The sequence below is a fragment of the Pseudorca crassidens genome, chromosome 3 (genome assembly GCF_039906515.1).
Source record: "Pseudorca crassidens isolate mPseCra1 chromosome 3, mPseCra1.hap1, whole genome shotgun sequence".
NCBI lineage: Eukaryota > Metazoa > Chordata > Mammalia > Artiodactyla > Delphinidae > Pseudorca > Pseudorca crassidens.
Window position 1 is genome coordinate 9,868,804 of NC_090298.1, and position 20,458 is coordinate 9,889,261.

At 43.8% G+C, this 20,458-nt stretch overlaps 1 protein-coding gene across 6 annotated transcripts in view; it reads right to left on the bottom strand.

Annotated features, from left to right (window-relative positions):
• Positions 1–20,458, bottom strand: part of CTNND2 (catenin delta 2) — a 936,316-nt gene that overhangs the window by 203,916 nt on the left and 711,942 nt on the right. For all 6 annotated transcript variants that reach the window (XM_067730382.1, XM_067730378.1, XM_067730381.1 and 3 more), the window contains one exon: positions 18,649–18,862. In XM_067730382.1, the coding sequence (XP_067586483.1) occupies positions 18,649–18,862 (214 nt within the window). The remainder of the gene's footprint in view (positions 1–18,648; positions 18,863–20,458) is intronic.

A 20,458-nucleotide genomic window follows, 5' to 3' on the forward strand; every position in this document is an offset into this window, starting at 1 on the left:
ATACTTTCACCTAGCAAGCTCCGACTCTGAAATCAGAGACAGATGAGCAGTCACTGAACCGGAGTAAGTCCACCGCTGCTCTAGTCCTCTCTCTTAGCAACTAAAAGGAGAACAGTGGTTATTATCTGAGGAGTATGTTTGAGAGCAGATGTGCAGCTTAATAAGGATAAATCTGGAACAGAGCTTCCAAATTAATCCAGGAGGGGTTTCTTGAGCACTAACTATGTGCTGGGTTGAGCATTGTGGCTACACAGATGACTATGACACTGTCCCTGCCCTTAAGGAGCTTATGGGTTAATGTTCACAACAGAAGATAATATCAACTATCTGCTATACAACGTAAATGGGAAATCTGTCCTATCAGCACTGGCTGGGGAAAGTATGATTAATGATGGCTCACGATGGAAGATGGTACCCACAAAATGAAAGGAAGGGCAAATGAGGAAGCCTGGTATATCTGAGATGAGAGGAGTCGATGGAGGCTTGTAGAATTTTACAACTTTTAAAAGTGTATGCAAAATTAGAAATTTATAGTATATAAATTTTCATCATTAAAATTAATTAGACTCAGAGGAGTCACAACTTTTAATCATTTCAACCTAGAAAAGAATATAATGATTGTTATCAAGTTAGTGTACAAGGAAGACAAATATATCATGAATCCTCTATTTAAATTTAGCTGTTAGAAAGATATTCTTAAAAAAAAAGACCTATGTTTTAGTGTTCTTTTTGAGACTACGCAACTACTATATTCATAGCTCAAAAATTCTTATTTAAAATTACCCCACAGAGATAACTCGAATATTTTACAACTATTTATTAATTATGGAGTTGGTTGGTATGTTCCATAATAAGCAATTTTTCATAGCTTAAGTTTTCTCCATTTCAGATGGGCACATTTTCCTCGATGGAAACATCTCAAGACAAATCACATGGACATTCATTTTAAAGATAAAAGCAGAACACTGTACTGTATTTTTTAAAACAAGGCTATAGTTTAAAATATGGACTATGCCTTTAAATACATATATACATATATATATTTACAGATATATCACACTGACACTCTATAATACCTCTAATTCTTTTTACAAAGGGATGTTTTGTTAGAGATGTGGTTTTATGAAATCATATTCTGACCTTCACTCCTAAAAGTTAGTAAGTTTGAGGTCTGAGGACATTTCATCTTATTTATACTCTCCAATTAAAGGTTTAAATTATTCTCAGAATAGGCAAGCCTGGATAATATCTAATTTTATAAATACATGTAATTGGCTTGGAGAAAGCATGTATTGGTATTCTAATAATTGATTCTATTTAAATAAGAAAGAACTTTTGGTTTGGGACATATGATGTTAGCCTTTCAATGTTCCCTTCTCATCCCAACATGGAGATAATGACAATGACACACTTTTCACTTGCTGGGAATAATGAACTAAGGACTCTGCTCTTTGAGGAAATAACTTACAACACTGATCTTCATGGAAGGAAGGCTGTGCCTAGGGTGCTCATTCTGAAACTAGCAAAGAAAGTAGGAAATTGTGGACTTAAATTGTAACACACTTATTTCGAAGGTAGAATTCCAGGTTAATATTTAAAGCATTAAAAGAAAAAAAGATAATTGTGATTGGTTGAGAACTCACTTTAACATTTTAGACACTGAATCATAAATGATGCTCATGTTGTAGCATCTCTGCATCACGGTGCCTGCAAGGAGGTGGGCTGATCTATTGAGGTCCCTGACCCACAAGGCAGGTAACACCTGTCCCTTCTCCGTCTTTGCCCAAAGGGCTCAGCTGGGCAAGACCTTCCTGGTCTGCTACTCCACAGCAAACATGGAGACGCAAGCTGTTTCCTCGGAGAACCCGACTGAAATATGCACACTTGTTATGATGCAAGCTGACTACTGCTGTAAAGGATTCATGTGTGGCAGGGATGCTGACTCAAATCTAAGCTGGTACTTGTGTCCACTGCTGAGTTCAGACAGGACTGGGCACTCCTGGCAGCCTGGAGGCATGGAGCTGGCAGAATCTGTTAGAATAGAGACTCAGGACTCAAGCCCTGTGCACCGTGGGGACCTAGATGTATCTGGGGAGGTCAGTCAGGCTAGGCCATAACTGACCAGTGGGGCGGGAAAGCCTCCTAGGGGAGAACTGACTTGAGTGAGAACCAGCCACCAGATACCATGAGCAGGATGGAGTGATGGGGAACATGGACTCGGTGACCAGAGGGGAAGCCTTTACTTAGATCTGTCTCCAGCCCAGCAAGCAGAAAGGCACAGAAGTAAAGATGGAAAAAAGGTATTTGTGTAATGCCTGGGGCAGAAGAAACTCTGTAGGGGATTCCAGAACAAATTATAATGCAAAGGGCAGCCGGTCATTCCTCCTCTCTGGGTCACATACTACCTCTTAGCTACAGCCTCCTGGAAGCTCAGGACAGACACCTCTGGGGGTACTTCTCCCAGGGAGCAGAAGGCGAGACCATGCCAACAGGAGAGCAGTGCCTGCCATGCCCAGGGAAGCTGCGGTGAGCAGCGGGGAAGAAACCGCAAAGCTCTGTTGGAGAATTATAAGGTCCCTGCTAAGTCCAGTGTATAAAACAGTTACCCAAAGGGAGCTGGGCACAGCAGTCCTTCTAAGGCAGAACTGAGCCCGGCAGAGTAAGGATAGGGCTGTGCAAGGGACCTAAATGTTTGACAAACCCGGGGCTCCTCGCATGTGTGTGTGTCAGCGTGTGTGTGTCTGTGTAAGCATGCCCGCATGGCACAGACACACTTGCATGAGTGTGTGCATGCCTAGGTAGGCGTATGTATAGCAGCGCCTTTTATTTTTTGGAGAAGAGGGATGAATGGGAGACAGTTGGCATTTTAAGCAGATCTACCTTAACTTCAGCCTCTCTCTCCCCCAACCCGTGTCTGGGTAACTTTATTCTTCCACATCTCCCAAAGCTCTCAGAACACTTACTGCAGGTGATTCCCTCAACTTACTGCCTTCAGCTCTGACTACCCGTGATCTCTCCCAAGGATTCAACAGTGTTTGTATAAAACAGATACAGCAGAAGAAATTGGGGACAGTTGGAAGACACGATGCCAAGAGTGGCTGTAGGCTAGGGTCCTTGAAAATTTCATTTGTCAGACAGACTTTTTGTGGCCTAATGATTTTTTAAAACTAATTTGCATAGATGTAGCTGTTTCGACAGCAACTCAGATACTGTTACATTACATCTCGGCCCTAATGGAAGCTGTAGCAAAGCTACCTAGAGATGGCAAGGGGACTCCCTGGGGTAAAAAGACTTTGAAAAAGACCCTGATGTTTGGAGGTTCACCTGCAAACTGTAGCAAGGCATCCCTTTCCTTTCACTGATTGTGTGGCTTATTTAGTCCGACTTAGTGCTCGCCTATAGGAAAGTGCTCATCCTGGAATCACATGGCCATTTCTTTCTTTTCGATCCCATTTTCATTAGGTTCAAGTTATAAACACCTAGTTGTGCTCAATGTGAAGTTTATACATGACAGTAAAATTTCACATCTGTGTTTACATACTCCAATAACTAAGTTAATATCAAGGGTAGTTTTGCAGAAAATTATTAAATTGACAAACTGCTTGAAAATCCTAAATGATGCATGTTCATCTTATAACTACAACTGAGGGTTAAACACAAATTTCTACTTCCTGTTAATTTAACAAGCATTGGGAAGTCTCCTGAAAATGGCATGGAGGGTAAAGCAATTTAACACCATCCCACCTATAAATGCCCTTCGTGAAGGATACGTGTGATGGGGGGTGTATAAGTGATTACACATATCAGAAAACGTCTTCAGAGTCAAAGGAAAAAGGGGAGCATCTGGAAAAGATACCCCGGAGCTGAGGCTCCACTGCCAAAGAGAAACGAATGTACTTTTCTTCCCTCTCTCTTTTTTAAACTTTTATTTCATTGCCCTGAGCATGCTTGGAACCAATATAAAATTAAACATCTGCTCCATCCAGACTATAAAGCCACTTAAAAAGCAAACAAAGAACTGAAACAAAACAAAAACTGCTACAGTTAATATCCAAGATCTCTTTTTATTAATAAAAACATTTTCTGACTGCTTTGGAGTTTGTATTTCCCAGCCTTACATTCCAAGCATGTTACAGCCTCTCACTAACTTTACTGGAAAAAAAACTGTGAATGGAGAATAAAAAACAGAGGATAATGATTTTTAGTCTCAAACAAAAAAAACTCAACACAAAATGTGACGAATGGAAGTAGCCTTTTTACTACTGATACTTATGAATGTAAAATATGACTATTAAATATATCTGGAAATCAGATTAGAATACCGGCTTATGTTTGCTTTTAGTTAGTAACTGCAAAGCTAAGCTTCAAAACTATATTTCTGAACAGAGCGGGTATGCCATTTGAAGATGGAAATCAGTTTATGAATTAAAATCCATTTTCTCTAACAAAAAAGCCAACATGCGTGAAAGCCACATGGAATGTAGGGCAAGCGGCTCTTTCAGCTAATGTCTCTCATTATTTTAAATACTACATGCGTTTGTTATGGGACTGCTCAAAGTGAAGTACTGAATACTTTTATGCTCAAATTTCTGTGTTTTAACAATTATTTGAAAAAATTTCCAAACTTTTAAGTTGGATAACTGTCATTTGCATAGTAAATTAATTCCTGATCACTGTTTGTTTGTGAATTAAGAGCGTGTGCACGTTGTTTCTCATTGAAGGGAACAATGCTGACCCTGGGAGGACCTCCATCAATATTCAGGTGAAGCAGATCAAGTCACATAGAGAATGGTAAAGCACCATCCTGAGGATGCCCTCCCCGCGAAAGGCGCTCGGCTTCTAGAAGGGTAAGAGATTAAAAGGTACACATGGATGGAGAGAGAAAACCAGAACTGTTTGAAGCAGGCAGCCTTGGGCCTTAAGGCGAGGAGTCGGGCAATATCAGAGATACAGAAGGGACTGACTCTCTGGGGAGTGCGCGGGGGGGTGGGCCGGGGTGGGGGAGGGCACATGCTCTCCCACGCATGCGCGGGAGTGATGCACTCAGTTCATTCTTATTGGAGGAGAGGTGATTCTAGGACAACCTAGGGGAGCTTTAACCCTACTACCTTCTGGACTTGTGTTTTATCTCCTGCTACAATTATCTGAAAGCCAAACTCATGCCCATCTTTAAAACCCATGAGAGTCGTACCCCTTTGTCTGAGGGGGATGCGTTCGTTCCCAGATGACCGATGGATGCCTGAAACCGCAGGCAGTACTGAACACTACGTAGAGTATGTTGTTTTCCTATACATATGTACCTATGATAAAGTTTAATTTCTAAATTAGGCAGGGCAAGAGAATATCCGAATTGCCAGCATCACTACTTTTGCACTTCGAGGCCACTATGAAATACAATAAGGGTGACTCAGACACAAGCATTGTGATACCCCGACGGTCCATCCGATAACCCAGCCGGCTACTAAGTGACTAATGGGCGGGACACGCTGGACAAAGGGGCGATTCACTTCCGGGCGTGAAGATTTCATCACACCGCTCAGAACGGCACACGATTTAAAACTTACCAGCAGTTGCTTATTTCTGGAATTTTTAAATAGTTTCAGACCATGGTTGACTGCAGGTAACTGAAACCGTGGAAGTGAAACCTCGGATAAGAGGAGACTACTGTTCAAACACTGCTTTCCTCAGTAAGTCTTTCTTGATCTCTTCGACTGAGAATTCTCTTTGCTCCTGCAAGTTCTTATGGCTCTTTCTCGGTGCTTACTTTGTACCCATGTGTCTTCTCTCTCATACTTGACTGACAACTCCTTGCGGACAGAGCTCATACCTACATCATTTTTATATTTTATATCATCCACTTGACCTTGCACACAGTGTTGCTCAGGTATACACTGGAGAACACAGGAAAGAAAGAAGATGGACAGGAAGCCTGCCTGCTAAGGACAATTTCCTTATTTCTCTGGGATTACAGGTCTCTATGATACAGGTCCCTGTGTTAAGAAATCATTTCACAGAGATTCTTCTTCTGGGCATTCCCATGGGGGGAGGGGGGGACACCTCATCAATGGCACCCAGCTGCCGTGATGGCAAATATACCCTCAGTCATGATGGGTAGCCCACTGGAAGAGAAAGTCGCTCTGTGAAGATAATTTAGTGCACGCAAACCCAAACCGAAGCTTCTCCCTGCCAGGCTGAGCTTCATCCTCTAAGGCAGGCATCCCCAACCTCCGGGATCTAATGTCTGATGAGCTGAGGTGCAGCTGATGTAATAATAATAGAAATAAAGTGCACAATGAATGCAATGCGCTTGAATCATCCCGAAACCATCCCGCTCCCCCCCCACCCCCGGTCCGTGGAAAAATGGTCTTCCACGAAACCAGTCCCTGGTGCCAAAAAGACTGGGGACAGTTGCTCTAAGGGACAACCAGGGAGGAAGTTTGTTTTGACCATTTCGTGGAGAATAACAAATAAAAACATCTACTGGGAAGGAAACCAGGTGTTGGGCTGGGGATGCAGACATTCTTTAATTCTCTCCTCTCCTCCAGGATGCGGTGGGGATTTCGATGTGTGTTCGTTAACACTAGTTAATGTAATTTTTGTGATAATTGTAGAACAAATAGAGCAAACTCTCAAATATAATTAGGGAAAAGTGCTTCTAATTAACTTGTATCTCGTGGGTTGCAAAGTAGAGCCACAAATCAGTTATGCACTGTCAGACCTAACGAGTAAAACACACTGTACGTTTCCAACCGGACAAATAAACACAGCAAGACACAGTGCCCCTGGCAATACTTTCCTTTGAACCTTTCCGACATGCTGGCGTGCTCTGAAACTTAATTGTAGGTAACCATGGGTATGTTTCACGTCATCAGCAACCAATGATCATGGCAGTGAGAAATGAAGACAACCTCAGACAGTCTGGGAACATCCAACACGTTACCTCGGCAGCATGGAAAATGGGATGCACTCATGCGGTAGGCTCAGAGGTACTGAGGAAACCCCAAAAGGCTTTTCAGGGAAGTAGATGGCTGTGACAACGGCAAGCCCCATCCCAGCTCACAGTACCAGCAATAACAGTTGCTTACTGCAGGCTGTAAGTTAGGGAACTGTTATAGGCAATTTCTGCTATGTCTGTTAGAAGTCACCCCACTGTTTCTCTCTCACATGGGCAAGCACATTAGAATAAGCAGTAACCTCAAATTCTTTCTAATTTGCAAAACATGATAAATGAGCCACATGTTTTCATAACTCAGTTACTATTAGCAACACACTGTTCTGGTATCTCTCAAAATACATCCATGCCTCCTAACCCACAGTGGTAACTGTTGGCCTGGAGAGAATAGAAAGTGATATTCCTGAAACATCCATGATCATGAGAACTGCTGTCGGATTTTATTAAAAACGTGGAGTCCCAGGCTATTACCATAGAGATCCTGAGCCTGGAAATCTGTATTTGATTGCCGGGGGTGGGGACTGGGAAATCATTGTTGTAAAGCAGACGGGCACTGGAAATAGAGGCCCAGGCATGTACCAGAGCCCAGCGGTGACATCGAGCAACTCCTTTAATTCCAGGCTCAGGGGACCCAGCACAACGATTGGTAAGTGGTGGGTATTGAGGAACGTTTGTTCATCCCTTTCGGGTATACAAGAATGCAGAGAATACCCTGATTCTTAGGTGAGGCACGTTGAAGAGCAGGAAGAATGTAATACACAGGAAACACTGTGACATGACAGCTTTGGATACATTCTCTGGTGTTCTACCCTATGGAACGTGTCATAAAGACGGGTTGTAGAACTGATTTATAGTCAACGTCTCATCTTACCATAACACAAAGAAGCATAAACTCCTTTAAAACACTGTATATCAAAATGTCGAGCTCATTGGAACACAGGTGCCACCACCTTGGTCGTTAATAAGAGAGCCACACCCTGAAGAATATGATCTATGACTGGATGGAGGCTGGGTTTCTGAAGACTATGGGACACAGCTGTGCTATCACCTACAACCTTCAGACTTCATTTATGGGAGAGAGAAAAAGAAATGTCCATCTTCGTGAACACAGCTTTATTTGGGGCTTTTCATTTTTTTAAGCTGAGCTTCATCCCAAGTACTAAGTTCCCATCACTTTCTGGTCTCCTTAGCCGGCTTCATTTTTCATCACGGTACTTGCCACTCCCTGAAATTACAGGTTTATTGTCTGTCTTGTCCACTGCAACATAAGCTCTACGAGGGCAGGCCTCTGAGCTCCTAGCTTGAAACATTCTGCAGTGGTTCTGTTGATGCATATTGAAATTACACTTAAAGTCTTGCTATAGTTCACTTCTTTACTTTGAAATCAACTGAAATCCACGATCTCTCCCAACTGTGCCCTTTTTTTCTCTCTTTCTCCATCCGGCTCCCTGGAGCACAGGTACCACCATCTTGGCCACTAGGAGGAGTGCCATACCCTAGAGATGGTCTCTGGCTAGAAGGTACCTGGGTACTTATTCCTATATGCCAAGCACCTAAACCTCACTGCCACATAGTAGACACTTCCAGAAGCATCTGTTTAATGAATAAATTAGACCCACGGCCTACAGACCTCCTTCAATCCCTAGGACTAAGAGTAGGGGTGGGCAAGAAGTTAATGGTCTAAATTTCCTAATTTGATTAGGTCTGGTTGGAGAGGAAATCAGAAATCAGAACTAGTGCTGAGGTTTGCTTTTGTCTTTTGTATTTGGATATAACTGGGCAATCTACTATAGAGAGAGGTAACCCTTAAAATGGTTAAAATGACAGAGGATAAGAGCAGACATCTCTATAAAAAATGTGTGAGATACAGAGTTGGTTAGGAGACGAGCTGGGGTTAAGAGGCAGACGAAGCACAAACACTGATTTCTTCTCGCCTTCAGGGATCCATTAGAATTCACAGCCATGGGTTGGTGGGGAATGGTTCTTCCCCAGGGCTGTTGTTTCCTTTCTCTGAATGGAGCACAATGAATGTAAAACAGTCTTCTCCCACACCCCTCACTCATTCCTCCCCTGGGAGTGGAGGGACTGATTCAAATAGTCAGTGGGCACCCAGGGCTTCGATCAGCTCTGTCCTTCTTCCTCTTGGGAATGAGTGGCCACGGGGAACTCTGGTTCCCCTGGGCTCCACTGGATGTGTCCCTGGAGGTTGGTAGCGGGGGAGGAAGGCTGCCCTGGCCCCTCTGCAGCTGTGCGTTGGTGGATACCTCTGCCTAATTCCGAGCTTCTGGATTAGCAAACCTGCTGGGCAAACAAACCTGCAGCCTGGCCTCCAACCTGACCCCTTAGAGTAAGGAGTTGATGAGGTAGCTTCCCTCTTTATTGCATCTAGAACTTGGCTGCGGAAGAGACGGGGTAACAGAGGGTCCTATGAACTATGACCTGGGTGCCAGCCACTTGCTTTTATGTATAATGTTTTATTAAAACTCAGCCACGCCCATTTGTTTCCGTATTGTCTACAGCTGCTTTCACCCGGTATTAGAACTAAATAGTTGTAACAGAGACTCTATGGCCTACAAGCTAAAACAGTCACCATCTGGCCCTTTACAGAAAAAGTTTGCCAACTCCTGTTCTGGAATCTAGAGGAATGTTAGAAAAGCACGTCGCTGCTAGAGTGCTTTCAGGTTCAAGGGCAAAGGGAAAGTAAAGGGAACGCAGAACTCAATTCCAGCAAACAGTTCTCTCCCTACGCAAGTTAGGAAGCAGCGTCCAACCGAGGAAGCCGGTGTAACAGGTGGAAACTCAACTGAGTTCTCCTGAAAGGTATGGGGCACGAGCAGAGGGGAATGCTTCACAGACATGCACCCCATCGCAGAGGTTAAAAGGAAGACGTGGATCTCAGGGCCCAGAACACGAACAGAGACAGAGACTTGAGCAGCACAGAGCAGAGGTGCCCCTGGAAGCACCCTTTTCAGCGACATCAACTGTCTTCAGGGACTTCCCTGGCGGTCCAGTGGTTAAGACTTCCCCTTCCAATGCAGGGGGTGCGGGTTGGATCCCTGGTCGGGGAGCTAGGATCCCCCACGGCTCGTGGCCAAAAAACCAAAACATAAAACAGAAGCAACATTGTAACAACTTCAATAAAGACTAAAAATGGTTCACATCAAAAAATAAAAAAACTTAAAAAAAAAAAAGAAAGAGTGTCTTCAGTCTGGGAATCTGTGGAGAGTGATTCTGCAGCTAGGCGATTTCACAATTCCAAAATACAAAGCAGGGAAAGAGCTGTGTGGCACAGGGTTGAGAGACATCTGTGAACAAGTGGGCGTGGAAGGCATGTCATCAGACAGGACACACGCCTTCGGCGCAGAGCTGAGACACCCAACTCCCAAAGAGGAAATTAACAGTCAAAGGTTTCAAGCACGTAGAAAGGGAAAGGAGTCCCCTCTGGTGACACCTGCTGTGGCGGGTCCATGCTGTGTCACCCCGCAGAGCTGCAGCCACGCCTCCCAGAATTCCCTTCCCTGCACGTTCCAGGTTGAGGTTGTCAGGGGAGAAATCTGCAGGCAATCTGGAAGGTTCGGAGAAGCAGCAGGCGGTGAGCTCTGGAGGGCGGGGGGCACCATGCTTCCCCACGTCCTGGGCCAGGCAAAGGGCTACGGCAAAGGGCGCCAGCTTTCGTGCGTCTCTCACGTAGCCAGCATGCAGCCAAGGAGAGGCGGAAGAGGGCGCCAGGCTATCCTCACGGGTGCCCGCTGGCCCTTGCTCTCCCCTGCTTCATATTCAGCTTTCCTTCCTCATCTTTACCTGCCGACCTACGTCAACTTCAGCCCCAGCACCAGACACAGAGGTACAGCCTTCCGCAGACTCCTTCACCAGCTCCTGCTGGGATGTCAGGTCTCATTCTGATAATAAATCCCTTTCTCCAGACCACTCATTTTGCTCATGCTTCTCTGGTCAAACCCCAGCTGACACACCTGGTGAAGGCATCTCAATATTCCAAGATGGCAGCAATGTATACAATTCCAATTTCCCAAAGAGGAGACTATATGCATGAATGCATAACACCTAGATGAACCTTTGGCTGGGATTTTTTTCTCCTGAGTCAATTTAAGTTCACCCATTGTGGACTCTGGAAGCTGGGTACCACCAGACTGGCCTCATCGGACTCACTGAATCCAAGGAGATCTTCATTTACTCATCTTTCCTCTGATACTGTGGTTGGCAAAATAATGGTCCTCCAACAATGTCCACAGAACCTGTGAATATGTTACCTTATATGCCAAAAGGGACTCTGAAGCTGCGATTAATTTAAGGATCTTGAGATGAGGTGAGTCTCCTGGAGATGCCGGTGGGCCCAGTCTAGGTACGTGGGTCCTTAAAAGCAGAGGACCGTTCCAGGCAGCAGTCATGGGAAGTGTGACTGTGGAAGACTCATCAGTGATGCCATGTTGCCAGTTTTGAAAACAGAGGAAGTGGGTCGCAGTTAGGGGATGTGGATGGCCTCTAGAAGCTTGAAAAGGCAAGGCCTGCCCCCCGTAAAGTCTCCAGAAAGGAACACAGTCCTGCTGACACCTTGATTTTAGCCATTTTAGCCCAGTGAGACTTGTGTTGGACTTCTAACCTCCAGAACTGGAAGATAATAAATTTGCATTGTTTTAAGGGCTAAATTTGTGGAAATTTGTTGTAGTGGCAATAGGTAATCAATACGGACTTCAGTAAGTGACTGCCATGGTCTTGACTCCGGCTGGTCCTGGGTACCCACCTGTGTCTGGGATAACCGTTCTTGAGGGCTGAGGGTGGCTTCTCTCCTAAAGGTGATGGGCACACGCCAGGGTTCACATCCTTAAACAGTGAGAAGAGTGGGAGCTGACACTGAAATAATGTATCTTCTGAGGGCCCTGAAAGTATATCAGCAGTTCCAGTGTGAGGTAGACCCTGTTGCTGAAGAAACCAAACCCCAGAGAACCCTTCTGGCAGAGACTGTGCAGAATAAAGAAGTTGGGGAGGATGGTTTTTACACTTTAGTTAACTTAAGAATCGTGGTCTTTGAACTTTAACACACAATGGCAAGAGATATTGATTTTTTGGCTTTAATTCCTTTGAATTTTAATGTCTTTGGACTTCAACATGAAAGTGGATTTAAACTTTGATTTTTAATTTCTCCTTGGGAATTTGGTATTTGGTGGGGATTATATTAAAATTCAAAGCATCTCTATATTGCTGGCATTTCATTACTTGAATGTCTCTGTTCATTTTTATCTTTATGATGATGCTTAACATTATTGCAAAACCTCTGATATGCTATGTTGGATAACATGGCTGGACATTATTTGGGATAAAAAATAAATCTGGATTTTAATTTTAAATCTTAGGAAGACAGTGACCCTGGATTGACTTAAATAATGTGCTATTCTGACCCATTTCAGTACCGCTTGGTATAATTTATAAAATGCCCACCAGGAGTCCCAGGTGAAGAGCAAAAAGCCCCAGGAAGATGCAAGAAAGGCTACTTTGACGATGCTTGGCTCCTGCTTTGGAGAGATGAGCCATGCCTCTGGCTGACAATACAAATAAAATAAGAGAAGAAAAAAAGGCTGGAGGATGCTAGTGGGGAAAATGCTTCTCCTCTGTTCCAATGTCTCCTTCCATAAAGGGTGTTTGTTACACCCCAGAATTCTTTTGAAATAGTAAGCCCACTGGCTAACAGACACAGAGTAATGCCTCCAACCTGGCTTCCATCGGCAGTAGAGAAAATATTTAGTAATATTTACACTTTGTCTACCAGACTTATGGTTTTGGAGGCTAGAAATCCAAGATCAAGGTGTCAGCAGGTTTGATTCCTTCGGAGGCTGTGAGGGAGAATCTGACCATGCCTTGCTCCTGGCTTCTGGTGGTTTGCTGGCCATCTTTGATGTTCCTTGGCTTGTAGAAACATCACCTCGATCTCCACCTTCATCTTCACATGGCCTTCTCCCTGTGTGTGTCTGTGTCCAAATTTCCTTTTCTCATAAAGACATCTGCTATATCAGATTAGGGGCCTATCCTACTCTAGCATCCGAACTTAATTACATCCGAGTCACGTTTTGAGGGTCTGTGGGTTAGGACTTCAACATATGAATTTTGAGGGCATATAACTCAACTTTGGAGCCCTTTGGAGACTAGGCGTTAAATCAAATGACCTAATGCCACTAAGTAAAATAGTTAAACTGAGGCCTGTCTCCTTAGTTAAAAGAAAAGACTATTTGGGAACACGAAGCATAAAATGAAAAAATATACTCTGCTCTTGGAGAAGTAGAACTCTTAAGGACACTTGCTTTCAACAGAAATAAAACTTATTTATTAAGTGTTATGGTTTAATAAAGATTGTTTTATTATGATTTGTAAAGCATTCTGAAATCTTTAGTCGGGCATTTGAAAATTTAGGTTATTTCCATCTTTAGGGAGAGAAAAGTTGTATTAGTCAAGCCCAAAGGACAGGCAGCAGTTCTAATCAAAGTTTATTTGCTTAGGAACATTTCAAGTAATGGCCAGCATGAAATAGCTTCAACTGGATTTAAATAAAATTCTGATCATCATCTCATAGTAATTATTGCATAGGAAGAAAATTATTTATCGCAAGGCCTAACAGGCAGTGGCAAAATATATTCTGCTATGAATAGATACTGAAGTGCAAACAGGCAGCTGTTCTTTTAAGCAAGCGTGGTTATGTGTTGAATGTAAATGCATGTAAATAGCTCAATTTTTAACATTTTATTACTGTTCAAACTGTTTGCCAAGGAATACTCAGTAAATAATGTAAAGTTCTGCAAAGTCAGTTAGTTCTTTTAGTCTTTTATTGTTTATAATTTGGTGCTCTCGACCCTTCTGGATACAGAGCTTAAGTCTAATCTAAAGTCTGGTTTCTAAACATGCTTTATTTTTTTTTAAATCACTAAAATTGTTCTTTCGAATATTTGTTTACAAAACATACTAGTTTGTAAATATCTAGAGAGGAATTCAAAGTGTCTGTCACCCTCCCTTCCCCTATAATTTTTTTTTCAATGCACATCTATTTTCACAAATTCACTAACAGGCAGGAAGGAAAATACAACAGAAAAAACTTCGTGTACTAGAGACGGCCTGGGATGTCTTTATTCCTTGCTGAACGATTAGGTCTCCTGAAGAATTACAAAGGAAGTAATGGGCAGAGTTGTTACGCTTGAATCACTGTTTTTTTGATTCATGCACGAGTGTCTAACCTAGTTCCAAAAAGGTTTTGAGGAGGGTCCTTGTGACAACAGAAGTGAAGTGATCCTTTTACCCTCTACTCCACCCTCCAAAGCCATCACCTCTTTTTCTTTCCATAAATTTATTTATTTATTTTTGGCTGCATTGCGTCTTTGTTGCTGTGCATGGGCTTTCTCTAGGGCTTTCTCTAGTTGCGGCGAGCGGGGGCTGCTCTTCGTTGCAGTGCGCGGGCTTCTCATTGCGGTGGATTCTCTTGTGGTGGAGCACAGGCTCTAGGTGCATGGGCTTCAGTAGTTATGGCATATGGGCTCAGTAGTTGTGGCGCACAGGCTCAGTAGTTGTAGCACATGGGCTTAGTTGCTCTGAGGCATGTGGGATCTTCCTGGACCAGGGCTTGAACCCATGTTCCCTGCACTGGCAGGTGGATTCTTAACCACTGTGCGACCAGGGAAGCCCGCCATCACCTCTTTTTATGCTCATCTAGTTAAGCTTCTAAAACATGGACACGTTTGCCAGGACATCTCTTTTAATGATTAGCAGCCAGTAATGCCAGGGTGTGACAATTCACAGCAGTGTCCCCAACCATTATAGCAGGCGCTGGCAGAAGCATCAAGGTGGCTGTGCTGGTGTGGGTTAGCTGACCGCCAAGCCTGCATGTGCAGATGTCCAGGGCTTAGCACACACCCAATGCCCATAGACATTCAAAAACATTTGAGAAGTGAGCAACTAAGGAATGAGCGAAAGGCCTGGACTCACAGAGAAAGGCTTACTGGAGTAGAAAGTTCATCAGACTTGGACAGAGACTGAAACCAAGCAGGACCCTGTGGGGCTCCTAGGCACAGAAGCCTTTCTGTGTCGCCCCCTCCCCACTACGGCCCCGTTCCTTGTTTGTAGGGAACGGACCGCAGCTTCTATGATCTTCCCTGGGTCCCAAAGGGCAGATTCAACCATTTGCTAATCAGACGAGGGAGGGAACAGAGAGACAAGGGAGGATCAGCCAGGAAACAACAGTGCAGCCTTGGGGCAGGTCCTGGTTCCTCAAGGGGTACACAGAACGATATCTTCTGAGCTCTTTTTTTTTTTTTTTTTTGCGGCATGCGGGCCTCTCACTGTTATGGCCTCTCCCGCTGCAGAGCACAGGCTCCGGACCGCGCAGGCTCAGCGGCCATGGCTCACGGGCCCAGCCGCTCCGCGGCACGTGGGATCTTCCCAGCCTGGGGCACGAATCCGTGTCCCCTGCATCGGCAGGCTTACTCTCAACCACTGCGCCACCAGGGAAGCCCTTTTGAGCTCTTTATAGAACTAAAACCCCCAATAAATAGAAGATGTCAGCATTCTTCATTCTAGAGAAGACCACCTGAGGCCAGATTAAAAGGAACCAGAGAAGTTCATCAAGAAGATCACCTGAGACCAGATGAAAGGAGTGCAGGCCCTGCACACACCCTAATCTTATCAGCAGCCCCACCTTTGAACTATGGTTATAAAACTCCTCACCAAATCCCCCTGGGTTAGGATGCACGGGGACACACAGGAGCCTGCTGGCAAAGCAGTAAAGCTATTCTGTTCTACTTCGCCCAAAACTCTGTCTCTGAGATTCGATTCGGCACCGGTGCACAGAAGCCGAGTCCAAGACTCTCAGAGGAGAGGAAAGAGGATAACACATAAGAGAAATGGAGGACTGGATAACCTTGAAGTTCAGTTGGGTTGGCGGTACTGAAATCGTGTATCCTCAAAGCTCTGCAGGAGCCGGGGGAATCCCAGCTCTCACAGCTCACTTTGGCAGTTGACCATGGCCAGTGCTGAAGATGAAAATGACTCTCTAAGCCTCTCGGAGGTGAATCCGTTTGCCTCATTTGACTTTTTTCTTCAGGCAGTGGAGTCAGCTTTGGCTAGATTTGCACCTTGCTGCTCTGTTTAAATGGAAGTCAGCGAGCCTCGCAGGCTTCCAGGCGGCCCCAGGTTTCCACCAGCGTGGAAATTTAGAAGGCTTTGTCACTAAAGACTGACCTGCAGTGGCAATTCCTTCCATGCTGGATTGCTCTCCTAGATGCTTGCCTCGGACTTCCTTTTCTGGAAGGGGAGCTTGGCCAACGGGCTTGTTGTTTTTCAACAGCGTCCACCGTGGCAATTCCCGAAACCAGGAGCTTCAGCCAGTCTAAATGTTTTGACAACCTAGTTTTCTTTGAAAAAGGTGAAATTCGTGCCTGAAGTTTAGCCGGGCACAATAAGACCCTGCCTCTGGAAAGGCAGAAAACATCTATTGAAGTAGCAACCACTGTCACCCTGAATCCATTCGGCTCTGATGGCTTGGATGGCGTCATGGCAGAAGACAGCATTTTTTCTAGGAGAGAGTCTGGGCCACAAGCTCATGCTGATGAGGAAACAGTGGGTCATGATTTGACAATGGGTGCAAACTTTTGTTCTTCTCAAAAGGAGCAGAATAAGAGGCATACGTTTTCTAGGTATAACAAGTCCAAGCATCTTTCCTACAGCCAAAGCTTCACCAGGAAAGGAAACTTGTGGACATTCTGAAGAGTTTATCTGCCTTTGATGTTTCCAAATGGGGCTCACACAGAAATTTTTGATGTTGCTCAGGGGCACATAATGAGTGACACCCAGCATCTGTCAGAAGCAGAGCTAAAGGCAAGGGAGGAGCCAGCCTTCATTTCTTTCACAGCAGCTTCAAATATCACAAGAAGCGCAGGCCGTGCTGTGGTAGACAGCGTCATGGGGCACAGGCATTGCTTCCATCTCCTTTCTGATCGAAGCCATCAACACCTCAACCTTTTGCACGGGCTGAGTTTCTCTGGCAATGAGATAAGCCACCACAGAGAGCGCTTCAAGACAAGGGATTTGTGCTGGAGCAAATCCAAATCTTGGTAGAATCCAATTCTTTTCAAATCATGAAATGGATGCGTAAGTACACAGCAGGGTGTTCCTTTAGTTGTGTTGGCCTCATCCATCCACTGGCAAGGAAGCCCATGCACAGAAGCACCATGGTGTTTGTTTTCCATCATGCACACTGAGTCCTTTCATTTGCAGCCATTTCCAATTTCAACATGATCCATAAACATAAGCACAGGTGTTCCTGACTTTAATGGCAGGGTATGTTTTCAGTTATTTCACTCATCCCCAAACTATCCTGCACATCATAATATGTGCATAACAACAGTTTTTCCTTCCCTGACCAAGCCACCCCATGCTAGTTTAGCGTGAAACATTACTATCATAACACAACCCTTGACAACTTTTTTTTCCCCACAAAGACAATCCTCCACTTAGAGAAAGGAAAAAAAAAAAGAAAAGGAAAAAGAAAAAAAAAAGGAAAGACAATTGGGAGTCTAGTTCTAATTTAGCTAAGTACAAAGGAGATGTGACAATAATCTTAAAGGGTGTAAGTTAAGGAAAACATACTGCAGCTGGGAGTCCTGACCCAAGAATAAACAAATACTTATGACTCTAGCTTCGGTAATGTATTTTCTTAAATGAGCAACTGCGCATATGCTCATCAGCATAGTTTCAAGGAACTTTTAGAGTTGAGACAGAAGGTCAGTGGAAACATGGATAATTGAAAGATCCTTCTCTGAGAGTCAACCTTGCAATCCCCTTGCCAAATACTTGAAGGAGTACTTTGATGAGCCAAAAAACAAATATCACATAGAACAGCAATATATGCATATATATATATATATATATATAAAATCAAGAAAAGTGATTTGAAATTCTGTACTGAGACCACCGATATCCATAGCCCTCCAACAAGTAAAACTGCACATGTAAAAAGTGAAGGGCAACAGCAAATGACTAATGTTTCCTGTATCCATACATATTCCACAAAGGCACATGCTAAATGCTTTATATTTTTTCATTGATTAATCCTATGGCTCTATAAGGTAGTTACCATAATTATGTCCATTTCACAAAACTCCAAAGTCCTATGCCCATAGAAAGGCTTTCTCTCATGATCACTTTTGAGAAATTCCTTAATCTGTAATTTTATACAACCTGGGGGCTTTTACTAGGCATAAATATTTGATCCAAGAAATTAACTGTTAAGTACAATAAGCTCTCTGTTGTTAACCACGCTCTAAACCAGAATATATACCTGATTAACAATAACTCACATGCTCTGTCCTTTCATCAATTATGATTAATGTCATTCTAATGATGACCCATGGGTATTTTAAGATGTCAACTACTTCTAAATCAAATGACAAAGACTGAAATACGGTCATAGACTTTTAGGAGGGTTATGTTTACTGGATGCTAGTTATTTAATATGACCCATCTACCGGCGTGACACCTGATACCCTTTCATTCACATTTCTTATTCACAGAGACACATTGGGACGACTGGTGTTATTAGCTCTTAGAGAGGCCGAGACCATAATACTTGGTGAGCACATTGCGACCGTGCTGGATGATGGGTAATTTATCTGAGAGTCAGTCATGCCGTTAATAAGGATTCTGACCTGTGACCAGCTCCCGGATCTCCAAGTCGGTGGTCTTGCGGAGCAACCTGACCAGTGCCGGGATGCCGCCACAGTTCTTCAGGGCGATTTTGTTGTCATCGTTGGCTTTCCCATACACCAAGTTTCTCAACGCCCCACAGGCACTACGGTGGACTTCCGTCATCCGATGGTCCAGCAGGTCCACCAGGAGCTGAATACCTCCTTGTCTCCTTATCTGAAGGAGTAAAGGAGAAAGGAAGGTTGCCTTAGAGAGGATGATTTCACTATTTAAACCCCAACAGGTTTTCTATATGAGGTACTTGCTATCCAATTAATTACACTGAATGAAGGCCTTTTACAAAGGGAAAAGAAAACAAATTATTGTTCTCTTTAGATTCTATTGCTTTTACTTGTTTTAATATCCTACCAATAAAAATTCAAGTGCATTTCCTTTCAAGGCGCAGAATTTTGAAAAGATGATTTTAACCTCCTAATGGGTGTCTCAGCCATTTCTCTCTATAAAAATATGCCACAGGGCTTCCCTGGTGGCACAGTGGTTGAGAGTCCGCCTGCCGATGCAGGGGATGCGGGTTTGTGCCCCAGTCCGGGAAGATCCCACATGCCATGGAGCGGCTGGGCCTGTGAGCCATGGCCGCTGAGCCTGCGCGTCCGGAGCCTGTGCTCCACAACGAGAGAGGCCACAACAGTGAGAGGCCTGCGTACGGAAAAAAAAAAAAAAAAAAAAGCCACATACTCAGGGCATGAAGCAGATGCATGGGCAAAAGAATGCTTCTCACTCCTAAGACTTATTAAATGTAACCGCTGTCTTAAAGGGTTGCAGCATTGCTGTACAAAATGTGAAAAGGATGCTTAAGAGGGGAATGTTCCCAACCTTGCAAAGGAACCAGAAGCCAAATGAAAAACCAGAAATGACACAAGTCTTTTCATCTGAGAAGACCTGGAAACTATGTCACCACAATGGCAGCTGGTCTGAACACGAGGACCGAGTCATGTTCTGCAGAACGTAGGTATTTGATTAATAACAACAGTAAAATAATATTACATTTGGGTGTTCTTTTTACCCAAAGAAAATGTTTCTTTTTTTAAATAAGTAAATAAAAAAAAAAGCCCTTGCACTATGTTTCCAGATGTGTTTTCTCCTTGCTGTCCTTGAATAGTCAGACCCATTTCAAAATTTAAACTGCAAACAAATGGTCTAGTTAACATACAGAACATTTCATGGAGTTTTCATTAGCAGAGCTCTATTTGAATATTTCTGCATTTGGAAGAAGAATACATACAATTCACTCAGTAATATTCTTTTCTTTTTTTAACCTCAATATCCCTCAGGGATTGAAGAATTATAATTTGGCATGAATGAATATAATCTGACACCTTCCCTACTTAGTTTTCTGATTACAGAAAACTCATTCATCCCACAGATGTGCAGGGGCATAGGGCCGGATCCGCAGACTCTTTCAACAGTGCTCTAGTGCCACGTTCTCCAGGAGGCCACTCAGCTACACTGTTTAAAACTGCCATCTGAATCACACCACCTCCCTAATCCAGCAGTCTCGTTTCACCTTAATCTATCATAGAATCCTTCACAGCATGTGTCCTAACTTCTTTATTATGTTTCTTGTTATTGTCTGTCTTCTGCTAGAATGTATATTCTTGGAAGGCAAGTCTCTTTGTCTTGTTCATTGGTAGACCCCCATCCCTATTCCAAGTGCAATGCCAGGCACACAGTAGAAGTTCAGTAAGTATTTGAGTAAATGCGGAGGGATTACTTGTTATAGCAGTGTTTCTTTCTCAGGTCAGCTAACTCAAA